Raw genomic sequence first — 19,019 nt, 5'->3', positions numbered from 1 at the left:
CGCGGTCTCCGCGGCGGGACGCGGGGGGCGGGGCCGGCGCAACGAGCGGAAATGCGCTGCTTCCTTCCGGCAGGCGCCGCACGAGACGGGGCGGGGCGCCCCGGGAGGGGGCGGGGGCTCGCGCTGACGGACGGCTCCCGGGACCTATGGGTGCGGCCGCGGCGGCCCGGCCTCCCCGGCGCGCCCCTTCCTCGGGGCCGCGGACGCCCCCCGGTTCCCCATTTCTCGGGTGTCGCGCGAAGCTCCGCAGCTGCCCGGTGGCCGCTGTCTGGTCCTCTCTGTCCTCGGGGCGCGTTGCGGGCCGTCCTGCGGCCCCGCCCCCGCGGCCCTTGGCGCCCCCCGGCCGGCCGACCGGCCGGCCTCCTTCCCCGCCCGGAGCCGCGCGCCAGGACGCCTGAGGCCGCAGGTCTGTGGCTGCGTGTCGGGCCGCTGGCGGCGCGAGGGGACACCGGGCGCGAGGCTTCGGCTGTGGGCCGCGGGGTGTCCGGCGTTCCGCCGAATGCGCCGCGACCACCGGGAGCCCGCGGGCCGCCCCGCCGCGCAGTCGGGGGGCGCGGTCCGGGCCCCGGGGCGTCTGGGGGCGCCCGGGTGGGGGACGTGGCGCACGCTTGCTCGGCGCGAACTGCGGGGCCGGGGGCGGCAGGTCGGGAGTGAGGAAGTTTGCCGAGGGCGGGGCCGCGTTCGCCGGCCACTTCTCGCTCCGGCCGCGCCGGCCTGGTCGGTGCCGGCCTCGGCGGCCGCGCGACTCTACCCAACAACCGGAGCAAGTCCCCTAACTTGGGCGGCCGCCGCCGGCCCCTCGGCGTCCGCTGGGGACACCCGGAGCTGTGGGGCTGGGGTGCGGTAGGATGCTGAGTGACGTGCCCTGCAGCGCCCGGGACACTCGGGGCGTGCTGGCGCCTCGGAGTAGAGGACAAGCGTCGCTTTCATCTCCCTTTTCCAGTGTTTAAGATGGCATTCCCTTTCATTTGGTGGGGAAACTTTTGTTTCGTAGTTCGTGCGATTATCACAGTTGCCTGACACAGAGCTGGCACGAAAATATTTGTTGCCCTTCTGTCCTAACTTGTTAGAGTGTATCCGCTGTGGGATATTTACAACTCCTCCCGAGCCCTTAGAAAGGGCATGATTCTAGGATAAGGTGAGTGGGGGATGAGCCCATCTACAGCAGTATGACTTTTTGCCTGTACTCCTTTTCCTCCCTCGCTGCTACAGGTTCTCCATTTTCATTGTACTTAACTGTTTTTGCGTCTCACTTTTTTTTTTTTTGTATGAATGACTGAACGAACGAATAAATTGTATAATTTTGGTTGGTTGGTTGGTTCTTTCTATAAAGCAAGTTGTTTGTTTAGGAATTGATAAACTGCCCTAACAATGGTGCCCGGCACCTGGTCATATTTCATAGTAATTAGTAAAACGCTGTTCATTATTCAGAGGAGTGAAGCAAGATGTTCCGGAGGACTGTAGCCAGCTTTCTCACTGCCACCACTCCCTCGCCTCCCACTCGCTGCTTCCAAACCAGGCTTCTGCACCCTGCCTTTACTCCCACTTTTGCTCCCTGGGATAGCAGGCTGCCCTGATTGGCACACCCCCGCTGCCATCACCACTGAGGCGTATTCCTAAAGCTTCCAGTATGAATTGTTTTTAAAGAACATCGGTATTAAAATTCAGATACCTGAGACAAAACAATATTTCGCTTCTTCAGAATCCGAATTCCAACAGATTTACTACTGAATACCTCTTCCCGTGGTACGGAACTGTAGAACATGATCCAGAACTGCATAATTATGTGACCAATTGCAAGGTAACTGCAGTGGCTCAGGAAGGAGAAAGATCAGCGGCCGCTGGCACAACCACAGACAGGAAGGCTTCTTGGAAGAAGGGCAGGGGCTTGTCTGGGATGCCCACCTGTATTCATAATTCTTGTTGGGATGTATTAAGTAAATATTTGTGTTGTGTCTTCCCAGTAACTTTGAAGGCTGGTTAAGATGGGAAAGTGGGAGGGCATGCTAAGTCAGGGACAAGGCTTCAAGTCACTTAAGCACAGATGAGCACAGGGTGTGTTGCGGAGAGGGCACTGGCATATGGACAGGGAGTTTACTTTTCTGTCGTTTTGTAGGAGTGGTTGGAAGAACAATGCATGTAAGTCTTTGACACCATGATATCCATCAGGCAAAGAAAAGGAGTGAAAACCACAGAAGTTTCTGAGGATTATGCAGCACAAGAAGCAAATGTGAAGTTGGAAAATAAATTGCCATCTGGTAGGTGATTTAAATTAAAGCAGCATTTGGGATTGCTTTTATTTCTGCATATTAAAATATCACTCTCCAATAGGATAAGAATTTGGTGAGACCTAACAGCTGAGACTTGATCTAATACCCTGATGTTTTAGTTCGACAAATTATTTGATTGCAATTTGATAATACTGGCGTTTCAGTTATGATCACATAAAAGGTGAAACAGCTCTGATTAGAACCCCTTGTTTCTCAGCTTTGTGTTCAGTAGGTTCTGGTTTTGCCAATCTTTGACTTTCTAAAGTAATGCTTTCCCCCATGGTTCAGAGTTTAGTCTGTTTCTAATTTTTCTGGGTTTGTGTATTCTGTTCACTCTAGACACCCTTACCTTGGGAGACTTTCTCATTTCATTAAGGTATTGAAAAATGAATCAAACTTTTTTTTTATTCTTTATATGAATTCCTGAAATTTTCTCCTTTGGTTTGGGGAGGGAGGATGGTCAGAATTTGGTGAGTTGTTTATATAATGCTAAAGACTCTTGCTAAGCTGTACATCAAATATTAATTACCAACTTCCTGACTCCAGAGTTGCTTTCTTAACTAAGCGTGGTCAAGGTTTTTAAAAATAAGCATGAAAAAATTCCATGTCTATCAACTATTTTGGATATCGACAGAATTTACATTAATGGCAGCTGTGTTAATTCTTTTTTTTTTTTAAAGATTTTATTTATTTATTTGAGAGAGAGAAAGAGAGAGCATGAGAGGGGGGAAGGTCAGAGGAAGAAGCAGACTCCATGCTGAGCAGGGAGCCCCATGTGGAACTTAATCCCAGGACTCAAGGGTCATGACCTGAGCCGAAGGCAGTTGCATAACCAACTGATCCACCCAGGCACTCAGCAGCTATGTTAATTCTTATCAGCCAGAACAAGTAAAGTAATTTGGGGGAACAGTTTTATAAAATAAAATTAATCTGTATTGAGAAGTCATGCCATCCAACTCCGCTGTTAGCAATTTTGGACAAGACAGAGTACTTTCTAAAGACTTAAACAGTGTAACTTCAAGTTTGCTTTTTTGTTTATTATTTATTTTTTAAAGATTTTTTAAAAAAAATTATTTGAGAGAGAGATAGAACATGAGCTGGGAGGAGAGGGAGAAGCAGGCCCCCCACTGAGCAGGGAGCCTGACTTGGGTCTCAACCCAGGACTCTGGGATCATGACCTGAGCTGAAGGCAGATGCTTAAACGGCTGAGCCACACAGGTGCCCCAAGTTTGCTTTTTTATATTAAAACATAATTTTGAGAATTCTTCATTTTACTGAAGCAGCATTTATTTATTCATGTCTGAAAAAAACCCTGAAAACTAAAGAAAAGCAAAAAAAAAAAAAAAAAAGAAAGAAAGAAGGAAAAAATACTCCCACAAACAAATCCATCCTTAGACTTCCACCCATGAAACTTGATCTTGCTGTCTAAATGTCTCTGCATTCAGATGTGGTTTTACAAAATTGAGATCCCAGCTGTTTTGTAACTTGCTACATTTCTTTTATTATGTTACAAACATATCATAAGTCAGTCAATGTATTTTTTTTTTTAAAGATTTTATTTATTTATTTGACGAGAGAGAGAGAGAGAGAGAGAGAGAGAGAGAGTGAGAGCAGGAACACAAGCAGGGGGAGTGGGAGAGGGAGAAGCAGGCTTCCCACCGAGCAGGGAGCCCGATGTGGGACTCGATCCCAGGACCCTGGGATCATGACCTGAGCCGAAGGCAGACACTTAACGACTGAGCCACCCAGGGGCCCCAGTCAATGTATTTTAAAAATGTTATCAGTGGGGCGCCTGGGTGGCTCAGTTGGTTAAGCAACTGCCTTCGGCTCAGGTCATGATCCTGGAGTCCCGGCATCGAGTCCCACATCGGGCTCCCTGCTCTGCAGGGAGTCTGCTTCTCCCTCTGACCCTCCTCCCTCTCATGCTCTCTATCTCATTCTCTCTCTCAAATAAATAAATAAAATCTTTAAAAAAAAAAAATGAAAAGTTATCAATGTAGTAGTTGTGTGGCTATAGCATAATTTAATTCCTTGTTGAATATTTAGATGGTTTTTAACCTTTTACCTATATAAACAGAACTATGATAAATATACTTGTGGCCAAATGTTTATTTAAAACTTTTATTTCTTTGGGGTATATGCCTGGATTTAGAATTATTGGTCAAATAGTATGCTCATTTGGGTAGCTTTTTACTACTTACTGCCATGTTGCATTCCAGAGAGTTACCAAGTTACTCTTCCACCAGCAGTGCTTGAGAAATACTCATGTTTTGTACCCTTATTAAAACAGTGTTAGCATTTTTAAGCTATCAAATTGGCCAACATCTAAAAAGTTCTAGCTCATCGTTTTAATTTGCATTTCTCTTTTTTGAGAGAGAGAGGGAGAGAGAGAGAGAATGTGGGCTGGGGAGGGAGGAGGGCAAAGGGAGAGGGGGAGACAAATCCCAAGCAGGCTTAAGGGCCAGCACAGAGCCCAACATAGGGCTCAGTCTCAAAACCCTGAAACCTGAGCGGAAGATCAGATGCTCAAGCCACTGAGCCACTCAGGTGCCCCAATTTGCATTTCTTTAATACTGATGAATGTGAATATTTTTGTCTATTATTGGCCGTCTTTTTCTTTTGTACTTTGCCTACTCGTATGTTTAATCTTTTCCAACTGAAATACTTATTTTTTTAATCCTGAAAGTGTTTATCCCGTATTAAGGATACTTAAACTTTCTTATATGTGCTATAAATACTTTTTCCTAGTTTATGTGTCCTTTAACTTGAGTTGTGATGGATTTTTCTCCCCTGATGGGTTTTTGGATTTTAAGTTGCCAAGTTTTTTGGTAGCTTTTAATGAATAAACGACAAATTATATGTAGACCATCACAGAGACTTTTTTTTATCCTAGACATGCAACCCATTTACTCCTCCGAATTTCATAGGTAAACTACAGTTATTGAACTATGCCAAACACAGACCCTACATAAAAAAATGAATAAGATAACTTGCTTGTCCTCCAAAAGCTCACACTGTCTGGCAAAATGGACAAGTGAACAATTAGATACAGTCGCATAAAAACTGTAGTAAAGTATGAAAACAGGTCTCCAAAATCACAGAAAGGAGCCTCTGAGTGTCTCCTGGGAATAAGGAAAGCTTCAGCAGTGACAGTCAGCTGGAACTTAGCATACCTGATAGGCTGAAGTAGAACTAGTAAATTCTACATTCTTTACTCACTTAGCTATTTGTTTTGTTTTTCTAAAAGGTTGTACCACTAGAAGGTTGTGGAAGCTTCTGTCATTTACGGTTGGTGGAACCATTGCCCTTTGCATTGGACTTCTAACATCTGTCTACCTGGCCACTTTACATGAAAACGATTTGTGGTTTTCTAATATTAAGGTATGAGGTTCCTATGACTGTTGTATGATTTACTCATCAGTATCTCCAGTAGTTAACCATATAGATGAATGACCAAGATAATGCAGTTTTGCCATAAAGAATCTAATCTCTTAAAAGCCTTGGCTGTAGCGTAAAAAGACTTCGTTAGTTTAAAATTGCATCAGAATTTTTGTAATCAGTGAGTTTTCTCATTTTCATTAATTTGCTCCAGTTACACGGCAGATACTGTAAACCAGTATTTTTCAACCTGTACATTGTGAAATTGGCACAATAAAACATGAGTAACGTTTTTCTTAGTTAAAATAAGATGGGAGAGAGTATTATCACATACGCTAGGGTTGAGAGGTATTTGTGTAACTATTAATTATAGGTATGTATGTGCAAACCGGGTCACAGTATACATTTTTTTTCTGTTCGGTACAGTAAAAAAGAAATCAGAAGCCAGTGCTGTAAACCATAGATCCACAGATGACCGCAGTGTGTTCATACCTTTCTAGTCGTAGATGCAGTGCTGAGAGGGCGGAGAGCCACTGGTTTTCTGAGGAAGGGAGTCATGATTTTCATCACGTTCTCAGGAGGGTCTGTGACTTCTTAAACCCCAGTTTCCTTGTTCTCTGTTTTCTCTTTTTAAACATTTCTAGGCGTCTTTTAATTTGCCATTGTTTTCGGAACAAGTATCACTTATGCAAGGAAACTCCCACATCGCCGGTACTTTTCATCGAAATATACTTTGTTTTTGATCCAAAATGTTATGATCTTTGACCGTATTTACTGTGGCTCCTAGTGACTAGTTGCTGGTAAAGGTAAAATTCACTTTGAAAAGGTCAAATATTTATCACCTCTGTGAATATTTTTAAAAGTCTGTGCAGAATCTGAAACAGTTCTCAGAGTTTTCCCAAAGTATTTTGAGCTTTGGTTCCATTATTGGAATGAGTCTCCAAAGGAGAGACTACTTTGAATGACAACTTTAATTTATAGGAATAACTTCTTGTATGTTTATTTTAAAAACCTGTCCTATTACTCTATAGGTGTAGTGTGTATATACCTTCATACAGATTATCATGGTACAAAGAATAATTCTTACCCTTCACGGACAGTGGGTAGTTTTTCTTGTCAAGAAAAATTCTACTCACTTTTATCTCTTTAAAATGGAGTGCTTATAAACAGATTTCTTAGAACTAAACAATGTAATACTTTTTTATCCACACAAGTATTTTGAATAAAGACTGAAATATCCCTGTGTGGGCATATGGCTGAAACTAAATGCTAGTAACTCTGTAGTAAGGAGAAGATGCTGAAACAGATCACCTAACTTATTTTCAAGCTGTAATTTTAGCTCTTTAAAGTTTTTAAGTGGCCTTGCTAATAACCTCAAATAAATACACCCCATCATTAAGAAGCCTGAGCACCCTTGATTTTTTCTCTTCAATCTCGCCAGGTTAGAGAGGCATTGTACTTTTACCCAGTATTTATTGAGCGCCTCTTCTGTGGTAGCATTGATCTAAACACTGTGGGGAACATGGAGAGAGTAACGAAGGCTAATGAATTTGCCGGCAGACTCTCCAGTGTAATACGCGAATTCTGTACATACGTGTTGAGCACTGTAGGATGCCAGCAGGTGCGGTGCCCAGTAGCAACACTGCCAACTAAAACCAGGCCCCAGCCTTCAGGGTTTTACTCTCTGGAGGGTATAGGCAAGTAGGCGGACAGCGACAGCCCGTCCAAAGTCAGTACATTGATGGGGTAGGATAGAGTATTGCGGGAGCGCAGAGCAGGGGTAGCCCAACCCGGTTCTGGAAGATGAGGGAAGGTTTTCTAGAGGAAGTAATGGTTAAGGAGACCTGAAGGATGAGAAGGGTTAACCAGACAAACTGGGGAGGAAAGATGAATGTCCTAGGGGAGGGACGTGTACAGGAACTTCAAGAGGCAAGAGCGTTGAGAGCGTTCAAGGTGTTGGCAGTAGTTTGGCCTGGCTGGCGAGTAGATGGGGAGAGCATGTACTGGGATGGTAAACAGAGGCCAGGTCATGAAGGAACAGCAATGTCATCATCTTGTTTGAGAAAGATGGCTCCGGCTACAGTGTGGAGAGTGGATTTGAAGAGGGTAACACTAAAGTGAGAGGAAACCACCAAGAAAATCCAACTCAGTGGATTCAATAGTACCTGAATGTCAGTAAATGCATGTTTTATGTGTGCCAGACACAGATTCAGGCCCTAAGAATATAGCCTTTGAATCGGATATGGAACTGAATTCTGATGAGGAGGGAAAAAATAAGTGTATTATGGTGGAAACCAGACAGTGTGGTGACCTAGTTATTGGGAGGCTACTTGAAATTGGGAGGGAAAGCAGACCATTTTGAAGACAAGACCTACATCAGTACTTACATCCTAGGAAGGAACCAGGCAAGCTAAGTCTGTGAAAGTCTCCTAAGCAGAGGGAACAACAAGTGAAAAGGCCCTTGTGTAGGACAAAACCTATCTAGTTGAGTATCAGAGAGAAGGCACGTGGAGCCAGAATCTTATAAACAAAGAGGAGAATAGAACCAGAGGAGAAAAGACCGGATCCTGCTGGAGAGTAGTAGACAGTCAGAGCTTAGGAAGGATGGAGCGATTCATCATTTGTGTGGATGGTGAGTGAGAAGGAAGAATCATCAGTGATGATCTGCTTTCTCCCATTAGCAGCTGAATAGATGGGTGGATATGCCATCCACTGTGATAATGAACCCTGTGGGAGGAACAGATCTAGAGTGCAAGAGCTTCCGTCACCACCTACCCAGAGTTAAGCTGAACTTGACAGGTTAAGGGCACAGTGTGCCACAAAACTGCTCTCACTTTTGACACCACTTAACAAGTTTGGGGGTCCTCAGGCTACCCTCACTTCTGACTACAAGTAGACTATAAACTTGGCGATACCCACTATCCCCTCAGGTTCAGTAATTCCCTAGAATGCCTCACAGAACTCAGGAGAGCCTTACACTTATGAATACAGTTTTATTAGGACAGATATAAATCAGAACCAGCCAAAGGCAGAGACTCATTGAAAGAGGACCCCAAACTCAGGCTTTCCCTTGTCCTTTCCCTGTGGAGTTAGGCACCTTGATGTATGATGATGTGTTGAACATTGCCAACCAAGGAAGCTCACCTGAGCTCTGGTGTCCAGAGCTTTGACTGGAGTTTCATTATGTAGGTATGACTGATGGAATCATTGGCCAGTGTTGAATTCATTCTCCAATCCCCCTCTCCTCCCCGGGGGTTGGGCCAGTATCAGCTGGCTCCAAGCCCCAATCCTCTGAGCACACGGCTGGTCTTTCTGGCTTGGTCGGCCCCCATCCTGAGTCATCTCCTTAGAACAGACTATCAAGTGTCGTCCTGAGGAACCCACTGTGAACAAAGACACTGTTCTCACTTGAGAAATTCGAGGATTTACTGGCTCTCTCCCAGGAACTGGGGACAGAGGCCAGCCAAATTCTTTCCAGGGGACAGCAAGACAGCAAATGATACATCCTTGTTTGGATACGTTATGAGTCACTTTTGAAACAGTCCAAGGAGAGAGAGGGAGAGTAGAGGGAGCTGGATTCATGGATCTGGAGGCAGGAGATCCATCTGTGTTGGAAATGGACATTTTCATATTACCAGCTTGTAGACGTGTGGGCAAGAATGTTTGAGGAGTGTGCAGAGTGAGAAAGAGACCCTAGGCTAGTTTCTGTCTATGCCTCAGATACCATCTGGGAGAAGCTATAAAACAGGAACATCCTCAAATCTAACAGGTTTCTTTCCACCAACACCCCCGCCCCCTGAAACGTACAGTTGAGCTCAGTCTTACAGCATTTTTTTCTCTTTATTCAAGCAATAGCTTGTAGCACAGAATTTTTTTTTCCCTCTGTATCACAAGAGGAATCCTCAGATGTTTCAACTACTCAAACCTGACGATACCTCTGCATAGGCGCTTGGTTTATTTTTCTCTTAGGAAAACCCAGTGCTATCCAATGAAACTTTCTGCAGTGAAGGAAATGATCTATTTCTGCACTGTTCAGTGTAGCAACCACTAGCCAAATGTAGCTGTTAAACACTTGAGATGTGGCTATTGCAACTGAGGAACTAAATTTTACATTTTACTTAATTTTAAAATGTGTATACATTTTCTGTGAATAAACCAATGAAAATGATAGCTATTAGTGATCAGAGACATGAGTCAGCCAAAGGGAAAGCTCATTTTCAGAGTTTATACGCCTTCAGAAATTTACTCCTTAATTTATACCGTTTTCATATTGGGGGATTATGGGAATATTTGAGAAGTGTAAATCTGTTTTCCTTTTGTACTTATGGGTTATAACTTACCAAAATTCCTAGGCTGTTTTTTATGAAAATACTTTGATCTTCTCTGAATACTTTGAATTAGTTGTAATTATTCAGAGTAAAAACATTGCTTCCAAAATAGACAAATCATACATTGAGTTTATGCATTCAGAATGATAACTTTAAATGTTAGTTGCTAATCTTAACAATGTTAGTATTTGCATGTGGGAACTCTGGACCAGGGAGCAACTTGAAAGTTGAAGATGTTGGTTTAAATGGTCATAGAAAATGTGTATATACTATCCTTTTTTAGCATATTTTTTAGTTTTAGTTTCTATTTAAATTCCAGTTAAAATGCAGTATAATATTAGTTTCAGGTGTACAGTTAGTGCTTCATCACTTCTATACATCACCCAGTGCTCATCACAATAAGTGCCCTCCTTAATCCCCATCACCTACTTCACCCATCCCCTCAACCACCTCCCCTCTGGTAACCATCAGTTTGTTCTCTACAGTTAAGAGTCTGTTTCTTGGTTTGCCTCTCTTTTTCCCCCTGTGATCATTTGTTTTGTTTCTTAAATTCCACATGTGACTGAAATCATAGGGTATTGGTCTTTCTCTGACTGACTTATTTTGCTTACCATTATACACTCTGGCTCCATCCATGTCATTGCAAATGTCAAGATTTCATTCTTTCTTTTATAATTTTATTATTTTTTTAAAGATTTTATTTTTATTTATTTGAGAATGAGACAGAGCACGACTGGGGGAAGGGCAGAGAAAGAGGAAGAAGCAGACTCCCTGCTGACCAGGGAGCCCAACGCTGGGCTTGATTCCAGGACTCCAGGATCATGACCTGAGCCGAAGGCAGATGCTTAACAGACTGAGCCACCCAGGCACCCCAAGATTTCATTCTTTTTGATGGCTGAGTAATATTCCATTGTATATATACACCACATCTTTATCCATTCACCAGTCGATAGACATTAAGGTTCTTTCCATAATTTGGCTATTGTAGATAGTGCTGCTGTAAACATCAGGGTGCATGTATCCCTTAGAATTAGTATTTTTGTATCCTTTGGGTAAATACCTAGTAGTGCAATTGCTGGATAGTAGGGTAGCTCTCTTCTTAACTTTTTGAGGAACCTCCATACTGTTTTCCCGAGTGGCTGCACCAGTTTGCATTCCCACCAACAGTGCAAGACGATTCCCCTTTCTCATTTTTTTAAAACATTTTTATTTATTTATTAGAGAGACAGAGCATGAGCAGCAGGGAGGGGCAGAAGCAGAGGGGGAAGCAGACTCCCCACTAAGCAAGGAGCCAGACTCGAGGCTCCCAGGACCCCAAGACCATGACCTGAGCTGAAGGCAGACGCTTAACTGACTGAGCCATCCAGGTGCGCCCTCCTCCTTATTGAATGTCTACTGTGTGCTTAGCACTGTTTTAGGTACAATTTAAACATTTAATCTGGCTATCTCCAAAGCCCAAACATTTTAACTCTAAATTGTCCTTTAAATGCAACGTGCTTTTTTGCTGCCCTTTATTATAAACAAAACACACTAAAAGGGTTCAAAGCCAATGCTCTTACTTGCTGTGCTACCCTTATGGTGCCCAGCACATCATCAGTGCTGAATAACAGTGGTCTGTTTGGAGTCAAGTTAACCTCTACAGGTGAGGGAAGCGATATAAGCAGGAGAGAGGGGAGATGGGGACAACAGCTGCTATAAAAAGATCTGGGCTGGAACGAGAGCAGAGGGATACAGCTTCTGGAGCTGGCCTTCAGGGATAGGATATAGTTAGTACTGGCAAGTAGGGTGCTAGTCAGTGCATTTTTAGTGACTTGTGTTTAGTCGATGCTAGAGTAAAAATATATATAGCATGATTCTTTTTATTTTTTGAACACGTGTTGTGTTACTTATTACAAACTATACCGTAACAATAAAAACTTTAAATAAAAAAACATTACTCAGTACTCATTACCCTTAACAAAAACCAGTTTTTGTTTTTCTCTTCCATGCTTCATCCTGTATGTGTATATATTTTACATATTTATGACTCCCTGAGATCAAGACCTGAGCCGAAATAAGTCAGATGCTTAATCGACTGAGCCACCCAGACGCCCCTCCAATATACTTTTTATAATCAGATTTATCTGATGTTACATCATACGCTTTTCCCATATGTAGTTACATATTTATATTAACTTTCACAATTATTATGTAAATGATTATGTTTATATAATTTAATATTTTTGAAATTTTTATACTCTTAGTTATTTCACTATTTCTGTGCTCCCCAACTTGGGGTAAATTGTTCCTAATTGTGTAGTTAAACCCCTCAAATTGCTTATTAGTTCTTGTTTGAAAGTGGTAGTGTAGAGATGTCGGTTCCTTCATCTTTTTAGAATTACCTCAAAGCAATTAAGGAAAATGAAAAACAGATAGTCATTTTCCATCCTTGATGAAACTAAGAAAGGCCTATGATCTGGAACCACAATGTGTGAGGGAGGGCCGCCAAACCCAGGGAAACTCAGAGGGGTGTGGGAAGTGGGGGGGGACTCTCAGAGCTGCAGATTTTAGAGGAAGTCACCAAAGCCTACTTCTCCGAGGTTGCTGGCATACCCTGAGGGGTGAGACTGAGGTGTCCTGTGGAGAACCATGGGGCCAGATGTGTGCAGTAATGACGGAAGCTTTCCTGGAGACTCTCTGGTAAGCTAGGCAGGCTGAAGGGAGTAATCACAGAGACAAGCCATTTTTGTAAAAGCGGCATTTAAGAAGACCAGGATAAAGGGAGAAAACTTGCATGTTGAACAGCTCTGAGGCTGCCAGTCTTGGTTGACTAAAATGAGGAAAAGACTAAAGAGCTCACTCTTATAAACCACGCTGTATCAAAAGGAAAATTCTTGCTGGCCTGCCTGGTGACCCTGGCCTCTCCTCCACATAAACTTCCTGCAAGTAGCTGATTTTGGTAAGAACTTGCCACATTCAGAAATGGCTCACAACTGGAAAGGAACTAGCACAGGATCTGTACAATGAAACTGCAAGAAAAAAAAGGAAGAGAAAAACAGGAACAGATGATAGATGAAGAGTAGTCACCAGAAACAATTTATAGCAAAGACATGAAGATTGTGACCAGACATGTCACATTAAAAAACTAATATAATAAGCATTTGCCACCATAGAAGATGAATTCAAAGCAGGGGTGTAAGAAGGTATAGACCATCTTCAAGGACATACAGGAAGATAACAAAAGGAAATGAAACATGAGCTGGCAGAACTTAGGCAAGAAGTGGAATTAAAAGATAAAACCATAACAGCACAGTGATGTTGGAAGCAACAGAAGATTAGAATCTGCAAAAGGCATAGAATAAGAAATGTTGCACTGATAAAAGAAAACAAAATGAAATGAAATTAGTACAGTTAAAATAGTAGAGAGAAACTGACAGTTAAGGAAGACAACAGCAAACATGCATAATTTGTCCCAACAGAAGAGAACCAAAACGATGAAACAAGAGAGAATCACGTTTAAAGACATGATTCAAGAAAACTTTTGAAAAATGAAAGATGACTTGAATCTACAAATTGACGGGGCACAATGGGCCACAGGAAAGGAAAACTTGGCCTAGAAAAATCATTAGCTGGGTATAGTTCTGTGAAATGGCTGGGCTTCAATAGTAAGGAACCCCTGGACATCCAAACCAAAGATCGCCTTACCTATAAGAGAAGTCAGTCTGGCTTCCAACTTCTCCATGGTAACATTTAATGCTTAAAGACCTGGAATGATGCTGCAGAAGACTCACATAAGAGAATGTGGTTTATATATTTTATTTTTTAAAAAGATTTTATTTATTTATTTGTCAGAGAGAGCGCGCACAAGCAGGGGGAGCTGCAGGCAGAGGTAGAAGCAGGCTCCCCGCTGATCAGGGAGCCTGATGTAGGACTCGATCCCAGGACCCTGGGATCACAACCTGAGCCAAAGGCAGACACTTAACTGACTGAACCACCCAGGTGTTCCATTTTAATCTGGTCATTCTATCATGTATAAAGCACCATACAAATTGTTTTGATTCTGAGAAATGTATTTTTTAAGAACACCTGAAGAAATTGGTAGAGGGAAAACTTTACCCAGCTGAGAGAGAAAAGGCAAAACAATGGCAGAAAGACTACCCCTGAGGTGCAAATATATTTAACTGTAGAACTATCACTAAATAGTTATAAAACAAAGTACATATGATGTAAACAATGTGGTAACACCTAGCAGTGTTATACTATGAAATAGTAACAGAATAACAATGTAATAATAAGTTAGAAGAGGTAAGAAAAAAGAAGGTAAAAGACGGAGGAATCCATTTATTTTTTATAGATAGAAGTCAAGTTTCATTTCAAAATGAAAAGTCAAGGGGCATCTGGCTGGCTCAGATGGTTAAATGTCTAACTCTTGATCTCAGGGTCGTGAGTTCAAGCCCCATGCTGGGCTCCACGCTGGGTGTGGAGCCTGCTTAAATACGTAGTCAAGAAACAGATGTGTAGGGCGCCTGGGTGGCTCAGTCGTTAAGCGTCTACCTTTGGCTCAGGTCATGATCCCAGGGTTCTGGGATCGCGCCCCACATCAGGCTCCCTGCTCCGCGGGAAGCCTGCTTCTCCCTCTCCTACTCCCCCTGCTTGTGTTCCTCTCTCGCTGTGTCTCTCTCTGTCAAATAAATAAAATCTTAAAAAAAAAAAAAAAAAGTGTAGTGTATGTAAAAGAAAATTCCAAGAAAAGTATTATCAAGTAAAATGGGGCAGGGAAGAACTATAAATTTCATGAGATTATCATTACTTATTATAGGAACTCAATAGATACTATCTGTAGAAATAGAGAATTAAGTTATCCTTCAAAGTTATAAAGGTAACTCCTAGAACAAAAACATAAACCTTTCAAATTAAAAGACATACATACACACAGACGCACACACACATGGAGACACGGGCCGTATAGTAAAGGATTTATTCTAAAGGATAACGAAAAATGTGATAAATGTGTATTAACACAGATATGTCAAAATACTTTTGTATAAATAAATCTGTCTGCTTTAGTCACCTGATAAAAACTCTGTCGTAAAGCAAAATCCAAATCACGTACTATATGCATAAGATTCTCCCAAGAACAGAGTTCCTTAGAAGGATTAGTCCAAAGGTGGATAAGGACTTGCTGAAATATTTCCCCAAAGGGGGGAAAGAAAGTCTTAGACAGAAAGTGTTAAATGAAGCGAAGAAGGGCAATTTTTCAGTAATAAAGATGCCAACCACAGATAGGACTACCATGTGTCAGATAACTTACCAATATTTATAAAGCAAAAACCACAGGAAATACAAAAAATAGAGAAACACATTAATACCGGGTTTTAATTCTTTCTCAGTTCATAAAAAAAAAAAAAGCAAGTGGTCAAAAATAAGAATATAGAAGACCTAGGGAAAATAATAAATAAGAGTTCTAATCTATAAATATCTAAAGACAGAATGTATGTTCTTTTCAAATATCCGCAGAACATTAACTAAAATGTTCATATGTTAAGCCATGGAGAAAAATCTCACATCCAAAACTACAGACAATATTTCCTTATCACAGTGTGATAGTGCATAGTCTTGGCTTGTTCTTTTTTTTAATTTTATTTTATTATGTTAGTCACCATACAGTACATCATTAGTTTTTGATGTAGTGTTCCATGATTCATTGTTTTCATATAACACCCAGTGCTCTATTCAGTATGTGCCCTCCTTAATATCCATCACCAGGCTAACCTATCCCCCCACCACCCTCCCCTCTAAAACCCTCAGTTTGTTTCTCGGAGTCCATAGTCTCTCATGGTTCATCTCTCCCTCCGATTTCCCCCCCCTTCATTTTTCCCTTCCTTCTCCTTATGTCCTCCATGCTATTCCTTATGTTCCACAAATAAGTGAAACCATATGATAATTGACTTTCTCTGCTTGACTTATTTCACTTAGCATAATCTCCTCCAGTCCCATCCATGTTGATGTAAAAGTTGGGTATTCATCCTTTCTGATGGCTGAGTAATATTCCATTGTATATATGGACCACATCTTCTTTATCCATTCATCTGTTGAAGGACATCTTGGCTCTTTCCACAGTTTGGCTATTATAGACATTGCTGCTATGAACATTGGGGTGCATATGGCCCTTCTTTTCACTACATCTGTGTCTTTGGGGTAAATACCCAGTAGTGCAATTGCTGGGTCATAGGATAGCTCTATTTTTAATTTTTTGAGGCACCTCCATACTGTTTTCCAAAGTGGCTGTACCAACTTCATTCCCACCAATAGTGTAAGAGGATTCCCCTTTCTCCACAACCTCTCCAACTTTTTTTTTTTTTTTTAAGATTTTATTTATTTATTTGACAGAGAGAAACAGCGAGAGAGGGAACACAAGCAGGGGGAGTGGGAGAGGGAAAAGCAGGCTTCCAGCTGAGCAGAGAGCCTGACGTGGGGCTCAATCCCAGGACCCCCCGGGATTGTGACCTGAGCCGAAGGCAGACGCTTAATGACTGAGCCACCCAGGCACCTCCCATTTGTTGTTTCTTGCCTTGTCAATTTTTGTCATTCTAATTGGTGTAAGGTGGTATCTCAAGTCTTGGTTTGTTCTTGACTTTGGGGATAATGGTTACAGACTCACATTATACTCTCTTAATTTATTCATTCATTTAAATAAAAACTGGAGATAACTAAAAAGAAAAAGGTCACTTCCTAAAAATCTAAAAATATTTCCTAACTTTTTGGTCACAGGAAATTAAAACTGAATTTATAGAAATTATAAATGAAATCTAGAAAAGGGTGGAAATCATATTTCAGGGCTAGGGAATACAGTTAGAGCAGTATTCAGAAGAATTTTTAGCTTTAAGTATTATATAATGAAATAAGAATGAATAAACAAACGGATTATCCACTTAAGTAGTTGGAAAGTAAAAATCTAGCAACGGAAGGAAGGCTAAAGGTAAAAGGAGAAATTTATCAACTAGAAAGTAGGAAAATAATTAATAAATGAATGGTTATTTGGGGAGTGAAAAATAAGGATAAGGATGAGGTGTAGGAAGTATAAATATCCAAAATAAGAAATAACAGAGAAATAATTACAGAGATCATGAAATGTAGCAGAGAAATAACTGTAGAGACCATGAAATAAGAAATAGCCACCCAAGTCTATTTTGTTTGATTCAGTGCAAATTAAATGAACGGATGAAACATGATTTTCTGGAATATAAATTACCAAAACTGGCCCCAGAAAAATGTAATTATTTCTGCAGATGTGATAGAGAAAACGTGAAGAGCTACCCATCCCACACCCCCCTAAGTAGCAGACCCTGTTGATTTTATGGAGGAATTTTACCAAACGCTTAAAGAAACAAAATATTCTAGTACTATTTCAGCCATTCTAGAACACCCAGGAGAAAAATTCCAAATTATTTTTATAAATCAGATATAACACACCAGAACTGAGGATCAGGATATAAGTACCATCAATTTTCCTTAATTCCCAACGTTATGTTCTAAAAGTCACTGAGAACACTGAATTAGAGAATATTGAACCATTGTTCCTGTGGAAGTGTGTGTGTGTGTGTGTGTGTGTGTATCACACATAGGTCTTAAATTCTAAAAACCCCTCCTGGTAGTTTCTGTTTTCTTTATTTTACAAAAGAGAAAATGAGGTTCAGGATGGTCAGGTGCCTTGCCTAAGACTGCCCCACTAACAGGTACCAGAATTGTATTCAGACCTCATCCACGGGGGCTCAGAGCTGGGGCTTCAGTCACTGTGTTGCACCCACTGCCCCTTACCGTATTCACCTTCTGATCGTTTCTGTGTGAGAGCTGGAACAAGGGGCCGAGCACAGCTGGGAACCCTGCGCATCAGGCAACTTACATTTTCACTGCTCTGCACACGGCTGCAAAAGCACAGCAAGTATTAATTTTGTCAATTTTGTTGTTACAGATTTTAGCTAGTAGGCAGATTTGCAAACCAGAAATCTGTGAATAATGAGAATCAACTGTATATAATCTAGGTAATATAAAAAAAACAAAGTTCAGAGACTAATCCCACTTATGTATATTGAAGCAAAACTTCTAATTAATACTAAAAAAGAGAATCTAGTTGCATATCAGAAGTATAATGCACCATGAAAGAGTCATTTTTATGCCAGGAAACTAAAGGAAATTGTTGGGAAATCTAGTAATATACTTGTTTGTTACGTCAGTACTTCAAAAGATGCAAAAAAAAAAAGGTTATTTGAAAAAAAACCTATCATTTCCATGTGACGTATGTAACTTAAAATTAAGAATAGACCAGATGAGCCCATTACATCACTGGAATAAAAGACAAAAACCATGTGATTATCTCAAAAGACACAAAAAGTATTTGTCAGAATTCAGCAAGTCTCCACAATAAAAAACACTCAACAGACTAGAAATAGAAGAGAGCTTCAGCCTCCTAAAGGGCATCTGCCAAAAATTGCACAGCAAACATCATATTTAATGGTGATAAATTGAAAGCTTTCCCCCTCAGATTAGGAACAAGACAAAGATGTCTGTTTCAGCCACTTCTAGTCAACATTATACCAGAGGTCCTAGTCAGGGAAACTAGGCAATAAAATGAAACAGAAGGTCTCCAGATTGGAAAGGAAGAAGTAAAACTGTCTCTGTTTATAATAACATGATCTTCCATATAGAATTCACCAAAAAGAACTATTAGAACTAATAAATGGATATATCAAGGATGCTGGATACAAGATTGATATACAAAAACTAATTGTATTTGTATACAGTAGCAATGAGCAAACCAAAAATGAAATTAAGAAAATAGTTTCATCTTAAATAAATAAAATCTTTAAAAAAAAAGTTTCATTTACAATAGCAACAAAAGAATAAGGTACTTAGAGGAATAAATTGAGCAAAAGAAGTATAAAACATAAATCATGTTCATGAATTGGAAGACAGTACTGTTAAGATGGCAAGTTGGCATACAGATTCAGCGTGATCCCTCCCAAAATCCCAGGTGGATGTTTTTGCAGAAATTGACAAGCTGACC

General features: G+C 41.3%; 1 protein-coding gene across 8 annotated transcripts in view; it reads left to right on the top strand.

Moving 5' to 3' along the window:
* The first annotated feature begins 209 nt into the window (after positions 1-209).
* The window catches only part of DPY19L3 (dpy-19 like C-mannosyltransferase 3), a 71,337-nt gene continuing 52,527 nt past the window's right edge, over positions 210-19,019 (top strand). For 4 of the 8 annotated variants that reach the window (XM_035023529.1, XM_035023530.1, XM_035023532.1 and 1 more), the window contains exons 1-3: positions 1,155-1,801; positions 2,117-2,258; positions 5,518-5,651. In XM_035023529.1, coding sequence (XP_034879420.1) covers positions 2,156-2,258; positions 5,518-5,651 — 237 coding nt within the window. In that variant the 5' untranslated portion in view covers positions 1,155-1,801; positions 2,117-2,155. The other 4 variants (XM_035023527.1, XM_035023526.1, XM_035023525.1 and 1 more) reach the window with 4 other exon arrangements.

The sequence above is a fragment of the Mirounga leonina genome, unplaced genomic scaffold (genome assembly GCF_011800145.1).
Source record: "Mirounga leonina isolate KUSES-001 unplaced genomic scaffold, KU_Mleo_1.0 Mir_177, whole genome shotgun sequence".
NCBI classification, from domain to species: domain Eukaryota; kingdom Metazoa; phylum Chordata; class Mammalia; order Carnivora; family Phocidae; genus Mirounga; species Mirounga leonina.
This window is presented reverse-complemented; position numbering and strand designations above follow the sequence as displayed.